The sequence below is a fragment of the Barbus barbus genome (assembly GCF_936440315.1).
Source record: "Barbus barbus genome assembly, chromosome: 23".
NCBI classification, from domain to species: domain Eukaryota; kingdom Metazoa; phylum Chordata; class Actinopteri; order Cypriniformes; family Cyprinidae; genus Barbus; species Barbus barbus.
The window spans coordinates 7,876,761-7,900,113 of record NC_136751.1 but is presented as its reverse complement, the minus strand read 5'-3'; the positions used below and the strand labels follow the sequence as shown (position 1 = coordinate 7,900,113).

Below are 23,353 nucleotides of genomic sequence, written 5' to 3'. Positions count from 1 at the left end.
CTTAGACATACATGTCCTGTCTTTCTCGTTCTGCCCATGTACAAACCCTGTAAAGGTTCTAGAAGGTTGACAGTGAACCATTAGGGTACAGTCACATTAGCGATATTTCAGGCAAAAAAGGTCCATTGTCTTTTGTTAAAATCATAGAAATATATAAAGCACAGCTCACGGAGACAGTGTCAATTTCATTGATAAATTATTTTCATCATAGTTTTTTGTTAACGACATTTTTAGCAAAAGCATTACGATGCTAAAGAGAATTCAGTTATTCAAGCCATCTCTCAGACAGCGTACGAGTACAGAATTGAGTTCACTTTCATGTCTTATAACACTTGAATGGACAAATAAACACAAAATGATGTCAAAATGTTCCTTTTGGTAAGCATTCATGCAAACACAGTCAATTATGTGAATGTGAACAGTTCAGAGAACATCAGATGTGTATATTAGATCCTTGCATTAGGTCTTAAAGGGATAGTTCACCCAAAAATGAAAATTCTGTCATTAATTACTCACCCTCATGTCGTTCCAAACCCGTAAGACCTTCGTTCATCTTCAGAACACAAATTAAGATATTTTGAAGCCTTCTGAGAGCTCTCTGACCCTCCCATAGACGGCAATGTAATTACATTTACATTTACATATTTAGCTGACGCTTTTATCCAAAGCGACTTACAATTGCTATATATGTCAATATAAGGTCGCACGTCTCTGGAGCAACTAGGGGTTAAGTGTCTTGCTCAGGGACACATTGGTGTCTCACAGTGGATTCGAACCCGGGTCTCTCACACCAACGGCATGTGTCTTATCCACTGCATAGAAATTTGCTTTCATTTTTGCTCTCAGCTATTTTTAGCCAAACCAGCATAAGTGATGTTACTTGTTAGTGAATATAGTCAAGAGATGCTTTTGTTTGTGATTTTTATTTTTTTTAAGCTCCAGCTTTTTTAATGGATAGATTTTTTTTTTATTTATATTCACAAAAAGCAATTTGTAGCTGGTGAAATATTCTAAAGCCACGGATAGAATAATTTTATATTCACAAAGATTTAATAGTTCTAAAAAATGCCCGTAATTTTAAGCACAATATAATTTCTTGTCTTGAGAGGGTGTTTTGCTTAATCACAAACAGCTGGAAGTGTCTGGGAAAAGTCAATGAATCCTGTACATTACCCAGTAATGACCTATTTATCTTCATTGTATATGTGGCCACAGTTTCTCTCTGTCTCTGGTGTTTTTCAAACAGAATCAACACTTTGTCCTTCTTCTCTCTCCAGCAATTCATGAAGCATAACACTCCTAAACAGAACGATCACTGTCTCTCCAACTTTGACCTGGCGGAGTACCGGCAGGTTTTGAGTGATCTGGCCATTCAGATCTACCAGCAGCTCATCAAGTGTATGGAGAACATCCTGCAGCCCATGATCGGTGAGCATGTGAACACTGGGTGCCTTTCTATCGATCTGTTTCTCTCTCCCTGTGTATTTATCCCTCTGTCTGTTGCTCTCTGCAGTCTCTGGCATGCTGGAGCATGAAACCATCCAGGGTGTGTCCGGGGTGAAGCCCACGGGTCTCCGTAAGAGGACGTCCAGTATCGCTGATGAGGGGACGTACACATTGGACTCCATCATTCGCCAGCTCAACACCTTCCACTCCATCATGTGTCAGCACGGAACCGACCCGGAGCTCATCAAACAGGTGGTCAAGCAGCAGTTCTACATCATCGGTGCCGTCACCCTCAACAACCTGCTGCTGCGTAAAGACATGTGCTCCTGGAGCAAGGGCATGCAGATCAGGTGTGTGCAGATACAGCAGTGCAAAATATATGCAGACCATATAAATACAATTGTAACCAAATAGGGTTGTCATTGTAAATTATAGTAGTCAATACCGATAATTCTTCATAATTCTTGAAAATAATTTTGACACCATTGTGAAAAATAATGCAGTTGAACATCCTTTTTTTTAAATATTAAAATATGAACATTTTTAGAATTTACGCGTAGCTTGGCATTTCCATCCAGTGTTTTTTTTATGCTATATTCCAAAATGCGCATAAAAATAGGTGGATGGAAACATAGCTAATATTATTATTGATCAGTGTCTATAGATCCAAATGAGATGAAGTACAGATGCATTAAATCAATCAGAAGTGATGGTGTAGACTTTTACATTGCTACAAAGAAATTATATTTCAAATAAATGCTGTTCTTTTTAAACTTTCTATATATCTGTTTTCAGTAATGATAAAAATAAATGTTTCTTGAATAGCAAATCAGCATATTAGAATGATTTCTAAAGATTAATTTGACAACTGAAGACTGGAGTAATGGCTATTGAAAATTCAACATTGCCATCATAGGAATAAACTACATTTACATATATTAAAATACAAAACCGTTATTGTTTTACTATATTTTTGCCACCTTGGTGGGCATAAGAGACTTCTTTCAAAACTAAAAATCTTACCGACCTCAATCTTTTGGTAGATTACATTGTATGTACAGTTAGATCAGGATTCAGTTGTCAGCCATATTTTAGTTTATTTCCAGTCATCTTATCTCCAGTACAAGTGTTTATGTTTGTGTGTGTGTTCAGGTATAACGTGAGTCAGCTGGAGGAGTGGCTGAGAGATAAGAACCTCATGACATGCGGCGCGAAAGAGACGCTGGAGCCGTTGATTCAGGCCGCACAACTACTGCAGGTGAAGAAGAAGACAGATGAGGATGCTGAGGCCATCTGCTCCATGTGTAACGGCCTCTCTACAGCACAGGTAACACACACCCCAGACTGCGCTTCAAATGATCATGATCTGTTTTTATCTGTTATAGACCACTTCAATCATTTTCCATGTTTACTATTTTATTTGTGCAAGTAGATTTCATACCATCCAGTGCTAATTATTTGAAACAGACAATTTTTCAAGAACATTTCAGACCAAATATAATGGCCTTATTTTTATTTTTATTTTAAAGAATACACATTACAATAATAAAAAAAAACACATTTTCAAAAGGTCCTTTATAGAGCATCTCACAAAAATTGTAATATCCCATGAGGCAATATTTTTGTATTAAAAATATATAAAAGTATTTATTTACATATTTAGCTATTTCAGTGCAGTGTTCGTGACTACTTAAATTTCAACGAATATGATCGTTTTTAAATCATTCACATTATCAACCAACATGTTATTTAATGTTTCTTTTTTTTTTTCAAATTTTACTGTGGTAATGTTTCCAAAATAAGGGAAAAACCACACCAGATACAAGACTATGTCTGAATGTTTTATAATATTATTATAGTTTTTTTTGGTCATTTTTAGTAGTTTTTGTATTTTTAGTTATTTTAGTACAGCAAATTTAACTAAATTAAAAGGAGAAATGTTGTCTTGGTAACGAGCTGAAATATAAACTTTTTTATATTTTATTTTGGTTTTTATTTTAATTATTATTTTTGGTTTCTATTTATTTTATTTTATTTGAAGTAATGAAAATGTTTTAGTTTCAGTTTATTATAATACCCCTGATACACACACTCTTTCATCATTTCTTATTTTCTGTCCAGATTGTGAAGGTGCTGAACTTGTATACACCTGTCAACGCGTTTGAAGAGCGTGTGTCAGTACTGTTCATAAGAACAATACAGGTATATTTCGTAACACATAATAGTTCTTGTGCTTTTTAAGTCAATCTGCTGCATGTTTGTCTGTGTGTGTGGATGCTTCAACCTGAGTCTTTCCTCTGCCAGACACGTTTACGGGATCGAAAGGAGTCACCTCAGCTGCTGATGGACACCAAACTCATCTACCCCGTGACCTTCCCCTTTAACCCCTCCTCCCTGGCCCTGGAAACCATTCAAATACCCGGCAGCCTCAATGTGGGCTTCCTCACTCGCGTGTAGACCCGTCAATCACCTCACCTCAACCAATCACATGGCAGGAACAGGGAGCCAAAATATATAATTAAATAAAAAATGTATGATTATAGGTAAATAAGCCACACACTTAAAGAGAATGCAATTTAGATCACGCCACCAATCCATCTTTTTGCACTTCTTCATCACTTTTATTTATTCAATAAAAGAGTGAATCTCACGAAACCTGTCAAGTACGTGTTCAGATCACAATTGACCCCAAAATCAAAAGAAACACATAAGAAACTATTTTGCTTGAAGAAAATTAAGCTCATTAGGACAATTAATATTTTGACTTGTCATGCTATTTTAATGACATTTAAGCACTTCCTCCCAAAATTCTGATTACTGAAATGCAAAAAGAACTAAAGCTAATTTTAACTAAATATATTATGGACATTGTACAGTGTTTGCTAACATATGGCGATTAAATTTAATAATTGGAATTCACCGGATTGCAGTAATTGATTAATAGTTAATACAGTGATTTTTTTTATGAATAAAAAATAAGGTATTATTAATGAAAATCAACATTTGAGAATAATGTCAATTACAGAAATGCTCAAAACACATATCCACAGCAGCACAATACAATAATAATAAAGTTCTTCATTTACTTCATGGAAAATATATTCTTATAATATTTTCTTTTGATTCTGGGACCTGGATATTTTTATGAGATTCACCTTTTAAACTGTAATATTTCAGAGTTTTTCACTTAATGAACGTTACGGAAGGAAGAATGAAGGTCCAAATAACTCATTCTAACACTAATGCCTTTTCAGATCACAACCAGAATAAGTTCACGGGGCTGTATAATCTTATACATATATAAATATCTATAATGCTAGGATATTTTATTTATTGCTTTACCCTATCAGATATTTTTTCTTTTCTCTCAGATGCTAGCTAACATGGATATCCAGTTGCGTAACATACTCTAGACCTCTGCACTCATTCATACCAAATTAATAACTTAGTCTCAGTTAAAAAAAAAAGAGCTTGGAGCTCAGCTGACTTCATTAACGTAGGTGTTTATTTGTTAGTAGCATGTGGTGATGTTGATTAGCTAATAAGTAGTCATGTCTGGTGTATCTCTGGCGGAAAGAAAACTTAGCATCCACGCACTGTCCCAGAGCTTATTTCCTCCTCAAGAGCTTCCTCTAGTTTACATCTCTGATCTTCAGGAACCATTTCCAAAGAGATGGTACAGTCCAGACCCAGTGCATGATGGAATTGTTTGGGTTTTCATCATGCGAACATATCAAGAGCATGAGATCTGCGTTCAACAGGTTTCAGCAGAGCTAGAGCTAGAGCTAGAGCTAGTTCAGGTGAGATCTAGATTCCTGAATGAGGTTTGATGAAGTTTCAGATGGTTTGGGCCCTCCACCACTTTACAATTTAAATAACATAATTTATATATTTTTTTGTATTACAGTAATGAGAATTGATGGAGAAATGGGCTTAATTGTGCAAATAGGCAAAAAAATCTTATTGCTCAGTATATATATATAGAGTAATGCACTTTTTCTTTTGAAGAAAAGACATGTTTGTGAGATTCAAAGAGGCATCTTGTATGCACAAAAGCACACTGGATATCTCAAACAGAACTAAAAGAAACCCCAAACTACTGACTCTCAACACATGAAGATGTTTATCAAAAACTTGCTGTTATTTATTTCAGTATTCTATGTTTTTAAAGGTTCGAAATGGCTGTTGTTTTTATGGCATGTGCTGTTGGATGAGTTAATATATATTGACAAATTTCTTTTTGTCATTTGTTTTGCTGTTTGTCTTTTGTGTTCACGTCTGGCTGGATATCAGTATTATCATGAATGTGCCAGGCAGCTTTTATTGGAAAGCTGTTTGTTTTGATCTGTAACTCCTGAAATAAAAGCAGTCACCTTAGTGCAGCCATGCGTTCCATCACACACACATACATTCACACACCCTATTCTTATGATATATTATATTATATTAGTTTTAGGGTCAAATGATGTGTTGATACTTTGTTTCCTCTGTCTACTGCATGGGTTTCATCTTTAAAAACGTCCAGTTCAGTGTGTTATTGGCCATTAACACACAGCGTTGGATCTAAATAGAGAATCGTATGCCATTTCACTGTAGTGCACTGGGATTTGCCTTACTGTAGTTATAGTCCATTGTGTATCATGCAGAGCTTCTGTATCATTCTATCAGTCTCAACTGCTTTCTGACGGAGATCAATGTTGGTTATGCATGTCTCAGAAGAAAAAAGTGTGTGTGTGTGTGTGTGTGTGTGTACATGACAGTGCAAAGACCTTTTTTTTTTTTATAAATTTTGTATTGTTTTCCAGTGAGATTTTTTGCATATCTTGAATTACATAGATTTTTCATACTTCATTGGTGATTTTTTTTTTTTTTTTCTATATTTTAAGCATTTGCAAAAATGTAGTTGAAAATAAAACACCTAATGAGGTAAGGGGAAAAAAGTTAATTCAACATATTCTTTGAAAATGTCTTATTTTGCTTATCAATTAAATGGATTTTGTTTACATCATTTTTTGTCATTGAGATATTTTTACTGGAAAACAAGACAAAAATAGCGATCAGCTTTTTTTAAATTAATATTCAGTTCAGATGAGCACAGCTGAAATCAAGTTTTCAACATCTCAGTTCTCATCAGTGAATCGTTCAGGAGTTTTATGATCATGGGACCATTGTGTGTGTGACCTTTGCTTTTTGTATTGTGTTCAGTTCTTATGGAATTCAAATAAAAATGCTTGGAAGATTTACAAATGCAATTTGATAAAAAATGCATATCACTTCAAATGGAAAATAACGAAGCTGTACTGGAACACAAATGAAAATGTAAACACAAAAAAACAAAAAAAAAATCATTGAATGTTGACGTGTTTGTACATGGTTTTATTTACATTGTCATATTTTAGATAAAGCCTTACCTCTGAATGGACGACATGTCAATGTAACACATTTGTTTCTCTGTGGCGTTTCATATTCTGTTAATTTGCTTTATTGACATTTGTGAAGTATAAACCTGTAATATTCCTGTTGAAATGGGTATAGATTTCCAAATGCCTCTTTAAAAAAATTCATTTGCACATTTAAAAAAAAAAAATCTTGATCCAACAGCCCTGTTTTAGTCTTTCCTCAGCTCTACGATCTAAAGTGGTTTGTAAAAAATGACTTTCACATTACATCAGCTAGTCCGCAGTCTGATGCTCATTGTATCAAGATCAGCCTGCTCTCATGCTTGTATAAAGACAGCTTATGCAGACATTGATAGTTGCTGTAGTAATGCAGATCAGTTGAACATCTCATATGTTTGCTTCTCCTTCAGCTTGTTCAGACAGGATTGGGCTGATTGAGGTTTGGGGGGGGGGGTCTCTTACTGAAGGACTAGAGAGTTTGTAGTTCCTGTAGCTGTAATTATTTCATGTGTTCATCAATGCAATTTCACGGAGTGATATACTAATGTCAAAAGCTGTTCAAGTCAAATAAATGAATTCAGCACTATGTGAATGTTTTTTTGTTTTTTTTAATTGCATTACAAAACTATTTAACATTCTGAAAAATGGCAAACATGGTTTTGGAGGATAACAAGGAAGGATGTGGAAAGAATGTTTGGCAACACTTTAGTATAGGGACCAATTCTCTGTATTGACTAGTTGCTTTTTAGCATGCCTATTATTAACGTATTTGCTGTTTATTAATACTTATAAAGCACATATTCTGCATGGTCATATTCTGTATCCCTAATCCTACCCAATAACTAAATTTAACAACTACCTTACTATTAATAAATTCAAATCAAATTCAAATTTTATTTGTCACATACATATACATACATAGTACGACATGTAGTGAAATGTATTGTACGACTGTCCAACAAATTGTCCAACAAAATTAAGAAAACCTCAAGTTTACAAAAATACAATAGAAATAAGTACATTAAACATATATATAGAAATAAACTAGCAATAAAATAAAAATAGAATATGATTCTGCATAGATTCTATAAAAAAATAAAGTGTATATAAAAAAGTAAAGTGTATGTCAGTGATAAAGTGTCCGTGTGCTGTGCTGTGCAGTGCAGTAAAGTGTATAAGTGAGTAAAGGAATACTAAAGACAAATGGTATGTAAATCCCACTCATTTATCCTCACGTAACCTTCTACAACTGAGACTGACATTAGTGCAGATTGTAGTTGAAATTGTGCAAAGTGAAAGTGTGGGGTGATGTGCTTAGAGTGGAGAGTGGTTAAGACTCCGAATGGCCTGCGGGAAGAAGCTCCTCCTCATTCTAATTCAAATTCAAATTCAAATTTTATTTGTCACATACATATACATACGTAGTACGACATGTAGTGAAATGTATTGTACGACTGTCCAACAAATTGTCCAACAAAATTAAGAAAAACCTCAAGTTTACAAAAATACAAATAGAAAAAGTACAGTAAACATATATACAGAATAAACTAGCAATAGAATAAAATAACAAATAGATATGAGAATAAAAAATAGAATATGATTCTATATAGATTCTATAAAAAGTAAAGTGTATGTCAGTGATAAAGTGTCCGTGTGCTGTGCAGTGCAGTAAAGTGTATAAGGGAGTAGAGGATACTAAAGACAAAGACAAATGGTATGTAAGTCCCACTCATTTATCCTTTCGTAACCTTCTACAAATTAGTGCAGATTGTACTTGAAAAATGTGCAAAGTGGAAGTGTGGGGTGATGTGATTAGAGTGGAGAGTGGTTTAGACTCCGAATGGCCTGCGGGAAGAAGCTCCTCCTCATTCTCTCTGTGTTCGCCTTCATGGAGCGGAAGCGTCTCCCTGAACGCAGCAGAGAAAAGAGTCCATTGTTGGGATGGCTGAGGTCCTTCACTATCTTCCTGGCCCTGGTCAGGCACCGCTTGCTGTAGATCTCCTGCAGGTCAGGGAGCTCGGTGTGGATGGTACTTTCCGCTGAACGCACCACCCTCTGGAGGGCTCGTCTGTCCTGCATAGTGCAGTTCCCGAACCAGGTAGTGATGCTGCCCATCAGGACGCTCTCGATGGTGCAGGTGTAGAAAGTCTTAAGCACCCGAGAGGGAAGTCTAAAGTCCCTTAAGCGTCTCAGATGGTACAGACGCTGCCTGGCCTTCTTCACCAGGGTGCTGGTATGACAGGACCAAGTCAAGTCCTGCGTGATGTGAACACCCAGGTATCTGAAGCTGTCCACTCTCTCCACTGGAGTCCCGCTGATCGTGGTCGGCTGGTATGACCGCTCCTGCTTCGTACTGAAGTCCACTATCAGCTCCTTAGTTTTGCTGATGTTCAGGTGTAGACTATTCACCTGGCACCAACCCTCCAGGTTCTTAATCTCCTGTATGTAGGCCGTCTCGTCGTTGTCTGAGATCAGGCCCAACACAACAGTGTCATCAGCAAACTTAATGATGGTGGTGGAGTTGGAAGTGGCCACACAGTCATAAGTGTACAGTGAGTACAGCAGGGGGCTCAGAACACAACCAGGGGCTCCAGTACTTAGGGTGATGGAGGATGAGGTGTGTTTACCCATCCGTACGGTTTGCTGTCTGTCCTTCAGGAAGCTGGAGATCCATTGGCACAAGTATGTGCTGAGACCAAGGACCTCCAACTTGGAGGTGAGTGTGGAGGGAATTATGGTGTTAAACGCTGAACTGTAGTCCACAAACAGCATTTTTACATAATTCTGCAGTCCAGGTGACTTGTTGTGGTGTGGAGGAGGTGTGAGATGGCATCCTCCGTGGAGCGGTTATGTCTATTCGCAAACTGTAGTGGATCCAGTGTGTCTGGTAGTGATGCAATGATGAAGTCTCTGACCAGTCTCTCAAAGCACTTCATCACCACTGATGTGAGGGCTACAGGGCGATAGTCGTGAACACCGGTGAACACTCGGTGAACACCGGTGCTAGCTGGTCAGCGCAGGCCTTCAGAACCCGACCTGTGATGCCATCTGGTCCTGCTGCCTTCCTGATGTTCACTCTCCTGAATGCCCTCCTCACGTCATGCTCCGTGATGGTGAACACGTTGTCCTCACCGGCTTTCTCAGCGTGCATACAGTTAGCACTGCTAACGCCGCTAGCGTGATTAGCTGCAGCCTCGAAGCAAGCATAAAAAGTGTTCAGCTCGTCAGCCAGAGAAGCGTCCGCATTCCCCGATCTGGAGGGTGGTGTTTTATAGTCCGTGATGGTTCTGAGTCCCTGCCACAGGCTCCTAGAGCCGCCATGTTGGAATTGCGACTCTAGTTTCCTCCCGTAACGCTGCTTCGCCTCCTTCACCGCTCTGCGCACGCTGTAAGATGCAGCCTTGTAGTCATCCATGTTCCCGGTGATGAGCCCTGTGTTGTAGGCAGCGGAGCGGGATCTCAGAGCGTCGCGGATGGTTTTATCCACCCACGGCTTCTGGTTGGGAAACGTCCTGATGATGGTTTTCTGCACCGTATCATCCATTCGTTTCTCTATAAATCCCACAACCGCTTCCGTAAACAAGCTGACGTCATCAGAGCTGCGCCGGAACATGTCCCAGTCTGCGTCATCTAGTGAGTCCTGCAGAGCGGCCACCGATTGGTCCGTCCAGCGTGGGACCTCCCTCTGCACCGGGGCTTCCTGTTTCAGCCTCTGTTTGTAAACAGGCATGAGGAGGATGGCGGCATGGTCCGATTTCCCAAACGGTGGTTGTGACTGTACCTTGTAGCTGTTCTTGTATGGGGTGTAACAGAGATCTAAAGTCCTTTCGCCCCTGGTGGGGCAGCCGATGTGCTGATGGAAGTTCGGCAGTGCACGCTTGAGGTTGGCACTGTTGAAATCTCCCAAAACAATGAATGCGGCGTCCCGGTGCTGTGTCTGGTGAAGGTGTAGTGTCTCATGTAAATCCCATATCGCAGTGTCCGTGTCCGTGTCCGCTTGAGGTGGAATGTAAACGGCATAGACGATGACCGAGCTAAATTCCCGAGGGAGATAAAAAGGGCGACATTTGATGGTCAGTAGTTCAAGATTCGGTGTGCAGGAGCGTGAGAGGGGAACAATGCTCGCGCTGTCGCACCAGTGTTTGTTCACCATCAGACATACTCCACCTCCCCTAGTCTTCCCCGAGTCCAGCGTTCTGTCCATGCGGTAAACCGAGAAGAACTCGGCCGGCTGGATGGCGTGGTCCGGTACCTCTGGGTTCAGCCATGTCTCGGTGAAGCAGAGAAGGTTGCAGTCCCGAATGTCCCTCTGGAACTTGACTCTTGCCCTGAGGTCATCGAGTTTGTTATCCAGCGACTGGACATTGGCGAGCAGGACACTCGGTAAGGGAGCGCGGTGTGCGCGTGCCCTCAGCCTGTTCCTGACGCCGGCTCGTTTCCCTCGAGGACGCCAGTACGGGTCGCGTCCTTTGTTCCTCCTCAGGATCTCGCTCGGCCAAGATGGGTCCGGGTTCAAAGACGGCGAAAGGTGAGTGCATTGTGCACCAATAGAAATAAGAGTTGCCCTGTCGTATGTAAGGATGGCCATCTTACAAAAAGAAACCGGTGTTTATAGCTTACAATAAGAAAAAATAACAAAAGAAGACAAGGTTTGGTCGGAGCAGTCGTGATGGCAGCCGACCTCACCGGCGCCATCTTAATTTTTTATTTTTTTTTAAGCAGGAAATTATGAGTTTATTGAGGCAAAAGTTATAGGTAATGGTTTGTTAATAGTGAGAATTGGACCTTAAAATAAAGTGACCGAATGTTCATGTATCAGTCAACACACCTATCATTCACCTATACATTACAATTAAAAATAGAGAAAGCGTTATAAGACGTAATTCTGGAAGTCTGAGTTAGAATAGTTGGTCACAGGTCCTATTCTCACTATTAACTACTACTTTTGCCTCAAACTCCTAATTTGCTGCTTATTAATAGTAAGGTAGTTGCTTAATGTTTAATGTTTCCGCTGTAGCTTAGTGAGGTATCATGGAATGTAATTGCAACAATATAACATTTTTAACACAAATAAAGTGGTTATATTGTGAATATAGATTTTATTTAGCATGTAAAATTTTATTATTATTTTAAATATATATTTTGTTATATTTAATTCATGTCTGTGGTGTTACAACAATAGATGTCACCACTTTAAGAAAATTTGGACTACTACTTCCTGTGTGTAAAGGTCACTGCCGGTGCTGGTTGATCTGAGGAGTACATTCTTTCTTATTAATTTTCTTAAAGTTAGCTAAATTTCAGACAATTTCATGTGTCGCACTTTATTAGTGCCTGTGGTGTTATGTTGATAACTTGCAGATATTACATATTTTAATCAAATTGTTGAATTAATATTTCCAAAATGTATTTATGACAGCCTCTATTTTAGAAAAGTCTGATTTGTCTGTGGTGTTACTGTCTTTTCTAGTAACACCACAGAGCATAATGGCATACAGTAAGTGGCACCAGTGTTTGAAATTATTTAAAAATCTAAATGTTCTTAAGCTTTCATTTTAATGGATATAGCATATTAAACTCATTTTAAATGCATAGCAATATATTTTATTAGAAAAAAAACAAGCATTTTTACCCCAATTGAAGAATGACCCATCTAGAATAAGGTCATGCAGAATAACATGTTTTATAAGTACTAATAAACAGCAAATATACTAGTAATATGCATGCTATTAATAATGAGAATTGGTCCTTAAAATAAAGTGTTACTGATAGTTTGCAAGACTGTGATTAAAATATGATATCTTTGCAGCACTTGGCTATTTCTAGTACAGATCTGGGGAAGGCTACCAAACATTTTGCCACATTGAATGTTCCTGAGAGCACTGTGGTCATCATAATTCTTAAATGAAGAGATTTGGCGCAAATGGGACTCTTTCTAGAGCAGTGATAATAAAGTATGTTTTCATATTGCCACTTTAATTTAATATTACTTGTGGTTTCTTATAGCAGTTTTCAAACAAATACTGTATGTATAACGGCCAAAACAATTGCGAAACATAAAAAATCAGTTGATCTATAAATAAAAATAAATATTAACGAATAATAAATGTAAATATTCAGAAACATTAACATCAGTTCACAATTTTTGATAGTATTTGTTATAAAAATTATGATAATTAATAATTTCATTATTATGAACACACAAACCCATATTTCCATGCAGATGATTTTCAGTTTGAACAGCCAAAATATATTGTTACATTACACTATTATTTCTCAAGTTTCACGGGAGTCTGTGTTAGAGAATGTATTTGTTCCATTGTTTCCCACTGGTTAAGGTTTATTTACTTTATGCGTCTAGTTATGTTCTCACTATCCTATATATTTCTGCAGCAGAAATATATAGGATAGGTCCCTCTGTTTCTGTCTTTAGTTGTCTGATCATCTTGACTACGTGATGTTGAGCTGTTTTTCAATTTTATTTGCGTATTCACCTGTTAAAAAATATCTATTATAAACACAATAATATCTCCTAATTTTCCAGATACAGGAACAGCTAAATATATTAATATAATTAAATGTATAGTAAATAAAAGTACAGACACATTTTAGACAGCTTTGATCATAAAAGTATCGCCTTTATCCAAAGGTTTAATTGAAAACAATCAGCATTGGTAAACAGACATTAAAAAGCACTTTTGGTGGACACACAGAGCTCACGAACGAGTGAGAACAGGCTGACATCTTACTTTTACCGATTAAAGTTATACAGAACTATTCTATATTGTTAAATCACAGAGTTTTACAGTTGATCCGCTGTACAGCCTAAACCCAGGATAGAGAGGCTGAGTGAATGTGGTCTGAACTCTTTGGATGAGGGTCATTGTGTCAGAGACACCATAGAAGGACAGAGTTCCTGCTTTGTGATCCACATACACTCCTACTCTAGAGTGCCTGGAGAAAACAGGCAGATCAGTCTCCATTTCATTGCTCCTGAATGAGTAGTTGGAAGAGGAGCAGAACAAACTCCAGGACTGATCATTATATCCAAACAAGCACTTTGTGTTCGTTCCCTTGCGGCTGATGTGTTTATATGACACTGATATACCCACATCACCGTTACACTCCACCTCCCAGTAACAGCATCCACGCACACCTTCTCCACACAGCACCTGATAATAAACCTCAAATCTGTCTGGATGATCAGGATACCGCTGGATTGTGTCGTTGTATGTAGCCAATCTGTTCCTCTCCGACAGACGAATGTGTTTATTTACTGTGTTTGGATCAAATGTGAACTGATGAGAATCTGATGGAGATCAAATATATCAGAGTGATTAGGAAACATTTCAATATTAATGTTTTTGTTTTAATGTAGCTGAATAGTTTATAACTCTTTCAAAATATTTCAAGATCATTTATATTATGCTTTAGCCAACAGTAGGTTGTTTAGTACAGAGTCAGTATTTTGAGCCTAACAGAAAAAATAAATAATACAAATACAACTAGAAGGCAAGGTTTAGTAAATTAATATTAAATTTGTTCAGGTCTAAATGTTCATGATTAAAATTATTTAAATCAATATAATTTAATTGTACAAGCCTGTAAGTTATTTTGGCTCTGTGGCAGACTGATGTTCTTGTGTTTAAGATATTATTTGCTCATCCTGAATATTCATTTCCTTCCAATTAACTTTCTGAATGAATATTTCTGCAATAGTATAGCACTTAGCAAAAATTAAAATAATTAATAAATACAAATAAAAAATAAAATCCAAAAATGTCTTCTTTTATACTAACCCCTGATTTAATGTTGGGGGCCCATACAATTATAATTATGCCACTGGCGTCTTATTTTATTTCATTTATTGTAATTTATTATAAAAAACATCAACTTGTTTAATTTAGATGTAACTCCTCGGCCGAACAGACGGTGCCAGGGTGTAACGTCTGACAAACAAAAGCTTAAACCTTAAAGACTGACTACTGTTTGCGGACTCAGATAAAGTGTATTACGACTTGAACCATTAAGTTATCATTTAAAGAAAAAAAGAGCGCCAAATAATGCCAAAACCAAATCAAAGACGAGGCGAGTTGTTGGATATCGCGCCAGAAAACCAAATCTGCCTGGAGGGAAAGGGCGCTGGTAGCGCCGATAATACTTCAGAAATACTGAAGGAACTCAAATTATTTCGAACTGAAACGGCTGAAAATTTTGGTGTGCTGAGGAAGGAGGTGAGCGATATAAAAGTGAACTTTGAAGAATTAAAGACAAGGGTGAATGACGCCGAACAGAGGATTGCGGACAACGAGGATCGTAACATGGATTTGACTAAGGTGCTGTTTCATCTGATGCGCAAACAAAAGTACCTTGAGGAGAAGTGTGAGGGTCTGGAAAGCCGTTCACGGAGAAATAATTTAAGAATTTACTCTGTACCGGAAAAAATAGAAGGAAGTAATATGATTGAGTTTATAGAAAAGCTTATTCGTGAGCAACTTAATATCCGGGAAGAGATTTACATTGAAAGGGCGCATCGCGCCGTAGCAACAGGTGTCTCCACGGGACGTGCTACGGACATCACCAGATCAATCATTGTTTGTTTCCGTAGCTTTAAGGAGAAACAACGAGTGTTATATGCTGCATGGTCTCTAAAGGACATTCGGATCAAGGATCAACGGATATACTTTGATGAGGATTACACCACCGAAGTTTTTAAGGAGCGCGCAAAATACAGGAGCGCAAGGAAACAACTCCAAGAGCGAAAAATCAAGTCTCGCATTCTCTACCCCGCAAAACTCATGCTGTTTCTGCAGGATGGAAAGACTAAGATTTTTGAAAACCCACGAAAAGCAGCTGAGGGTCTAAAGGACTTTGGCGTAATGATGGAAGTTCCAAGAAAAGAGCCGGATTGGGACTCCGCTTTGCGGGCTGTAGGATGGCAGTCCACTCGCAGTAGGAGCAAACATGCTCCTGCTGGGGAAATAACAGCCAGCGTTGAATCTCTTCGACTTTCCTTGGACAGTTATGAAAATGAAAAGACACATGACGAATAAGGTATGTGGAGATAACATTGTGGCAAGCACTAATTTGTATAATTGAGTGCAATGTCCACAGTGTGTGAACATATCCCTACACAAGCTGAAAATTCAGAAGGATGTGTCTATGACCATGATGAACTGGACTCGGAGTCAAATCTTTTTCCAAACATAAATGATACATGTAAATATTATACAGACGCAGAATTTACTAGTAATATAGAAACGGCTGGTTCATTTTCTCTTATTCATTTGAATTGTAGAAGCCTTTATTCAAATTTTAGTAAAATACATGATTATTTGAACACTTTACAAAATAAATTTACTGTTATAGCTTTGTCTGAGACTTGGTTAACGGATGAGAAAGGTGTGGAATTTCATTTTGAGGGTTATGAATTGTTTTATGTTAATCGGATTTATAAGAGAGGAGGGGGGGTTGCTCTATATGTTAGTAGTGATCTGAAATGTAAAACAATTGAGTGTATGACTACTGCAATAGAAGATTTAATGGAATGTTTAACTGTTGAGATTGAAATGAAGAAACAGAGGAATATTGTTGTTACATGTATATATAGAACTCCAGGGTCTAGCATTACAGTATTTAATAACAAGTTGGAGCAATTATTAGTTGGGATGAATGAAAATAAAGTGTCTGTAATTTGTGGGGACTTCAATATAAATCTCTTGAATGTGTCTAATCATACTAGTAGTTTAGATTTTCTAGATTTAATGTACAGCAGAGGCCTTTATCCTACCATTACTAGGCCTAGCCGAATAACCTCCAGTTGTGCCACATTAATTGATAACATTTTTGTAAATATATTTGAAAAAACGGTCAAAAGTGGTCTTTTGATAAATGATACAACGGATCATTTACCAATATTTGTAACAAATTTTTGTGAAATAAAAACAAATAAAGAAAAGTTTAGTAAAGTTACTAGGTTAAGAACTGAGGAAACACTAAATAGATTTAGGGATGATCTTATGAAAGAACACTGGGATAATGTTTATAATACGAATAATGTAAATAAGGCTTATGAATTATTTTTTAAAAAGTATTTATGGTTATATAATAAAAATTGCCCAATAAAAATATTGAATGATAAAGTAAGAAATAATAATAAACCTTGGTTAACGAAGGGTATATTGAAATCTTGTAAAAAGAAGAATAAGCTTTATCGGGACTTTGTAAAATATCGGACAGTAAATGCAGAAAAAAAATATAAAGCCTATAAAAATAAGTTGACTACTATAATGAGACGTGCAAAGAAAGATTATTATACAAATGTGTTGATGGAAAATAAAAGTAATATCAAAAGAATGTGGAAAGTCTTAAGGGAGGTTATGGGCAGTAAAATTAATTATAGTCAGCCATTATACTTAATGAATGAACAGAATATTGAGATAAGTGGTGAAAAAATGGCTGATGAATTTAATTCATTTTTTGTTAATGTTGGTCCAAATCTTGCCAAAACTATACCATTACATAATGAAAATAAAAGCTGGACAGGAGAAAGCAGAGTTATGCAATCCCTTTTTTTTGACGAAGTTAGTGAGAGTGAAATTATTTGCACTGTCTCTAAATTAAAAAGTAAACATTCATGTGATAGTGATGGCTTAGATATGTATATTGTCAAAGAAACTATATGTTGTATTATTAGACCATTAAAATATATAATTAATTTGTCTTTTAACACAGGTTCCTTTCCAGATAAAATGAAGGTGGCCAAAATTGTTCCCCTTTTTAAATCTGGTGATAGGCATAGTCTTACAAATTATAGGCCTATATCTTTGCTTTCTCAATTTTCAAAAATTCTGGAGAAGCTTTTTGGTAAAAAATTTGATTATTTTCTTGAAAAACATTCTTTGATACATGATAATCAGTTTGGGTTTCGAAGCACCCGCTCAACAGCTATGGCTTTGATGAAAATCACAGAGGACATTATCACAGAATTGGAGCATAAAAATTACACAGTTGGAGTTTTTATTGACCTTAAAAAGGCTTTCGACACTCTTGATCATGGTATATTGATATCTAAATTACAGACATATGGAATTAGAGGTGTAGTATTAAACTGGATTATTAGTTATTTAGAAAATAGACAACAATATGTAGAGTATATAGGCCATGAATCTAAGTTGGAAACAATGCAGTGTGGAGTCCCTCAAGGCTCTGTGCTGGGGCCTAAATTATTTACTTTATATATTAATGATCTCTGTGATGAATCAAAGATTTTACGTTTTGTTCTTTTTGCGGATGATACAAATTTTTTTGTATCGGGGAAGAACTTAAAAATATTAATGAAAACTATTGAACAAGAATTGGTCGTACTTCAGAAATGGTTTAATAAAAATAAACTATCGTTAAACTTAAAAAAAACAAAATTTATGTTGTTTACAAATCAAAAATGCCCTGATACTGTTCGTTTGACTTTAAATGGAATAAATATTGAGAGAGTGTCAGAATTTAGGTTTTTAGGAGTACTCATTGATGAAAAATTTAAATGGAAGTCACACATAGCTTATGTAAGAAATAAAATTTGTAAAAACATTGCCGTTTTGAGTAAAGTAAAGTTTATGTTAAATTATAAGGCAATGAGAATCCTATATTGTTCCTTTATTTTGCCATATTTGATGTATTGTTTGGAGGTATGGGGTAATTCATATTTCACTAATTTAATGCCCTTATTTATTTTGCAAAAAAGGGCCATAAGAATAATTAATGGCGTTGCTCCAAGAGAACATACTACAGGACTGTTTCTGAGGTCAGGATTACTTAAATTGAAGGACTTGGTTTCTTTACAAACTTTATTAGTTGTTCATAAAGCAAAACATTGCCTGTTACCGGATGGATTGCAAACCCTTTTTACTGTGAATAGTGAGACAAGCAGAAGAAATAATGATTTTAAACAACCTTTTGCTGGAAATACCCTCAAACAAATGTGTGTCTCAGTTTCCGGTGTGAAAAGATGGAATTTACTAGAAAATGATCTAAAATGTTGTTCAAATATTCTTCAATTTAAATATAAGTATAAACAGAAGATACTTCACTTGTACAAAGATGAGGGTTAATGATGGTCTCGTCGTTGTTTTCGTTGTCAGAGTTGTCATTATTGTATCATTGTTGTTTTTGTTTGTTTAATGTTGTGTAAGCAGAATTAATAATAATAAAAAATAAATAAATAAATTTTAAAAAAGGGAAAATTGTTAAAATTGAAAGTAGATTACATTTGGTCTGGGCTATTTTGTTATTTTATTTTTCATGTCGGTGAGGCCATCTAATTTGTAATTTTCTTAATATAAGAATGGGGTAGGAGTTTATAAGATTTTTTTTCTTCATCCTACTCCTATTCTTCTTGTCATGGAATGTATTTTTGTTGTGTCATTGGATTGTTTTGGCATTTCGTGTTGCATTACCATGAAAAGAGAATAAATAAATGAAATGAAATGAAATGAAATGTACTTTTGTTTATTAAAAACAAACAAACAAACTGGAAATTCATTATTAATTCATATTCATGTATATGTATATATATATATATGTATATATATATATATATATATATATATATATATATATATATATATATATATATATATACACATATACAGACACACACATTATATATATAGAAGGGTCAGAGATCATTCAAAAGTGACATTCCCATACTAAAACATTTTTAAATCAGAGATCAGTCAGAAAATTTCGGAAATTAATAATGGGAATGTTAGCAAGTGTTGTTAGAATATGTCTGCATTAGAGGACCTGCCTTATGCAGAAAAACTTTGTTTTATGTTGTTGTTTCTGAATATAGTGTTCTGAATAAATCTCTGATTATTAAGAATATGAAGACTATTCATGCCCTATATATATTTGCTTGTTTTCTTTGCAACTTACGTTGTAGGAAGTCCTTTCTGGTCCTCAGAACAATGTTGATGTGTTTAACTGTGAAAATTAATATAAATATTATACATCCATCCAATTATCTACATCTGTAATAAATAAATTCGCTTTTTTTGTGACAGTAAATGAATGTTTAATGCTTTACCTACCAGAAATCCTTTTGATTTCCTCGTTACAGAACTTCTCTATTTTCTCTCTCATTTGACAGATAGATTGTCTTACATCATTAACAGAGAGTGGGGATGTGACAGTAATTCTCTCTGTAGGTTCAAGAGGTGCAGACAGATACTGAAATCCCTACAAAAAAAGGTCAAATATATTTAGCTTTTGTTGACCTGCCTTCAGTGACTTGTCTTTAACACACTAATCTAACTTCAAAAGACAATTTATGTCACTTTAACTGCTTAGACAGGAAGAAAAATCATATAAAATGTCCTGCATCACAATGCTGATGACCTGTAGGAAATGGATGTGATCATCTGTGTGTTTAAGTTGCTCCAGCTCAGCGTTCTTCCTCCTCAGATCAGCAATCTCCTGCTCCAGTTGCTCCAAGAGTCCTACAGCTTGACTCACCACAGCCCTTTCCTGATCTCTGATCAGCCGTGTCACGTCAGAGCGGTTTTTCTTAATGGAGCGAATCAGCTCCGAAAAAATCATCTCGCTTTCCCTCACTGCTGCCTGTGCAGAGTGCTGTTGGGAGACACATTACAACCAGATCCAGTGGGATTCAGTGGGACTGCAAGCTCTTCAGAATTGGAGGAGAGTCCTAACTGTATCTCAAACTTTTTCTGCTCTCAGTACTCACCTTATGAGATTCAACAGCATCTCTCAGCTCCTGTATATCCTTCTCTCGCTCATGGATTCTCTGCTGGTACTTTACCTGGGTATTTTTCAAGTATCTCTATAGAACATAAAACATACAGTAAACATGAGAAATGTTTAATAAAATTCAATATTACAAAAACATCATGTGAAATGTTGCATGACTTCTATACAGTATTGCTGGATTTTCCTGAGGCACGAGAAGCAAGCATAATGACCAAAGACTGTGCGGCTGTAAAACATTTGTAATTGTTGTTTTGTCTGCTTGTGTTTTCTCTTTTTCTCTCTCTTGTCACATCAGTGATTGTGCTTGTTAAAAGCAGGTGTCATTATTACAGCTTGCAGAAAATCTTCTCCGTATTTTGACTAACATTCTGGCAAAGTTCCGAACAGAGTTGCTCGCTCTTTAATAGTGTTCTCAAAATGATAGCACAAAAACTTTATTATAAATAATTTATGGAACAATTCTTAAATGATTTGTTTCAGAACATTTAGAGAGCATTAGAAACTAACGTTCCCATAATATTTGCAAAATGATAAAATTATATGTTCACTTAATATTCACACAACTGCATAAAAAAAAGTTTTGGAACGTTGAAAAAAAAAGGATGTTTTTAATGTTCGGAAAATGTTCCAAAATGTGACCCTGGACCACAAAACCACGCTGAATAAATAAGCTTTTTTATGTAGGGTTTGTTATGATAGGATACTATTTGGCCGAGATACAACTATCTGAAAATCTGGAATCTGAGGGTGCAAAAAAATCTAAATATTGAGAAAATCGCCTTTAAAGTTGTCCAAATGAAGTTCTTAGCAATGCATATTACCAAACAAAAATTAAGTTTTGATATATTTACAGTAGGAAATTTACAAAATATCAGCATTGAACATGATCTTTACTTAATGTCCTAATGATTTTTGGCATAAAAGAAAAATCAATAATTTTGACCCATTCAATGTATTTTTGGCTATTGCTACAAATATACCCCAGCGACTTGGTTTTGTGGTCCAGGGTCACAAACAAAGTTTTCATATCTTAATGGCAACATTAGCAAACTGTTTTAGAATATATAGAACATATTTCTGTTAACTGGGATTACTATACTTAAATCCACTTGTAGAGTGAACTTTATTTCTGTCATGACAACTCTCTGAAAGTTTAGAATGGTAATATATATGGCAATGTTAATTTCTTTGGTCTTGGCGGAATTGATCTGCTACACTGCTGCTGCTGGGGCAGAGTAATACCGAGACTTACTACTGACAACACATCCACAGACATAGTGCTGCTGCACATTTAACATACTGTAAATGAAATAACTCCCATATATAGCATGAAAATCACCCCGTAGTAGGTCTATACAGGTGGAGCTGGGGAAGGTGGAGGATTTCTAAAGCACACTGCAACTGCTACAGCAAGCACTAGCCAAGAATGTGAATGTTGAGCAGCACGCTCATTAGCTGCTGATGCAACTAAAATCAGGCAGTGTGAGTAAACGATGAATGAATTTTCATTTTTGGGTGGAGTATTCCTTTAAAGCACTAATACGTCATTTCAGTTCATACCTCTTTCTCTGTTCTCTCTGTTGCAGCTGAGACAGTGTCATGGTTTTTATGTTTATACATCGTACACAGCATACAAATGCAGTGCTGGTCAGTGCGGCAGAAAACCTCTAGCAGTCGATGATGTTGAGGGCAGATCATCTCCTGGAGTCGTCCAGTGGCATCTATCAAATAGTGTCCCTTATCTTTAAAAAAAGTATCATGCTGTTCAAGGTGGCTTTGACAGTAAGAATTCAGACACACTAAACAGGACTTGACGGCTTTTAGTTTTGTTTCAGTACAGGCGTCACACTTTACTTCTCCAGGTCCCACGTCCAGCGGAACTGTGGCTTGTAGTTTAGTCTTCTTGAGTTTCTCCACCACTTCAGCCAGCATGGTGTTTTTATTTAAAGCAGGTCTTGGAGTGAAATTCTGTCTGCATTGAGGGCAGATGTAGAAACTCTTCTGATCCTGATGATTCCAGCAGTCCGAAATACATGTCATACAGTAATTGTGTCCACAGGGAATAGTGACTGGATCCTTTAGAAGATCAAGACACACTGGACAAATGAACTGGTCCTGAGTCCATAAAATGCTGGCTTCTGCCATTTCACCACATGTGCACACAGAAACCAGAAGAAACACATATAAGAGTTCAGCAACTTCGCTCGACAAGTTTCGTTATCTCAGAACTATAAAGAACTGAAATGTTTCCTGGTTCTTTGCTTGTGTGCGGTGTGCAAAAAGGTGTGTCTGTAAGCTGACTCACTTGTTATTTAACTTACAGTCACAGATTTAAAGGGATAGTTCACCCAAAAATGAAAATTCTGTCATCATCATACAGCTCAGGGGTGCCCAACCCTGTTCCTGGAGATCTACCTTCCTGCAGAGTTCGACTCCAACACTGATCAAACACAACTGAACCAACTAATTAGGATCTGAAGGAGCGCTTGATAATTACAGACAGGTATGTTTGATCAGGGTTGGATTAGGTTTTGTGTGTGTGTGTGTGTGTGTGTGTGTGTCTGTGTGTGCGTGTGTGTGTGTGTGTGTGAGTGTGCATGTTTATGTGGTTTATGAGGACACAAATTTGTATAATGACATGGGTATGACAGAGGTATTACAATATGAAGGTGGTTTATGAGGACACTGCCTATATGTCCCCGTAATTCAAAAGGCTTAAAAAACATACTAAATGGTGTTTT

At 36.5% G+C, this 23,353-nt stretch overlaps 2 protein-coding genes across 2 annotated transcripts in view; one reads left to right on the top strand and one right to left on the bottom strand.

The window, feature by feature from the left end:
- LOC306843106 (unconventional myosin-Va-like) overlaps nucleotides 1-4,903 on the top strand; it is a 70,980-nt gene extending 66,077 nt beyond the window's left edge. Inside the window, exons 39-43 of the mRNA XM_079374376.1 lie at nucleotides 1,278-1,428; nucleotides 1,514-1,796; nucleotides 2,599-2,773; nucleotides 3,568-3,648; nucleotides 3,751-4,903. Coding sequence (XP_079230502.1) covers nucleotides 1,278-1,428; nucleotides 1,514-1,796; nucleotides 2,599-2,773; nucleotides 3,568-3,648; nucleotides 3,751-3,903 — 843 coding nt within the window. The 3' untranslated portion in view covers nucleotides 3,904-4,903. The remainder of the gene's footprint in view (nucleotides 1-1,277; nucleotides 1,429-1,513; nucleotides 1,797-2,598; nucleotides 2,774-3,567; nucleotides 3,649-3,750) is intronic.
- Nucleotides 4,904-13,458: 8,555 nt separating this feature from the next.
- LOC306842674 (E3 ubiquitin-protein ligase TRIM16-like) lies at nucleotides 13,459-22,880 on the bottom strand. The gene is made up of 6 exons (XM_079373677.1): nucleotides 22,173-22,880; nucleotides 20,590-20,685; nucleotides 20,241-20,474; nucleotides 19,934-20,081; nucleotides 19,779-19,826; nucleotides 13,459-14,154 (listed from the first exon to the last, which is right to left on the bottom strand). Exons 1-6 carry the CDS (start codon nucleotides 22,755-22,757, stop codon nucleotides 13,625-13,627), a joined length of 1,641 nt encoding a protein of 546 aa, XP_079229803.1. The 5' UTR covers nucleotides 22,758-22,880; the 3' UTR covers nucleotides 13,459-13,624.
- Nucleotides 22,881-23,353: the final 473 nt, after the last annotated feature.

Bases quoted from the DNA above. Each gene is read 5' to 3' on its own strand.
- LOC306842674 (XM_079373677.1), bottom strand. From the start codon at position 22,757: ATGGCAGAAGCCAGCATTTTATGGACTCAGGACCAGTTCATTTGTCCA. The intron at 20,686-22,172 runs GTATGAACTGAA...TATGTTCTATAG, and splicing joins CAGAGAGAACAGAGAAAGAG to AGATACTTGAAAAATACCCA. The intron at 19,827-19,933 runs GTAGGTAAAGCA...TAATTTTCACAG, and splicing joins GGAAATCAAAAGGATTTCTG to TTAAACACATCAACATTGTT.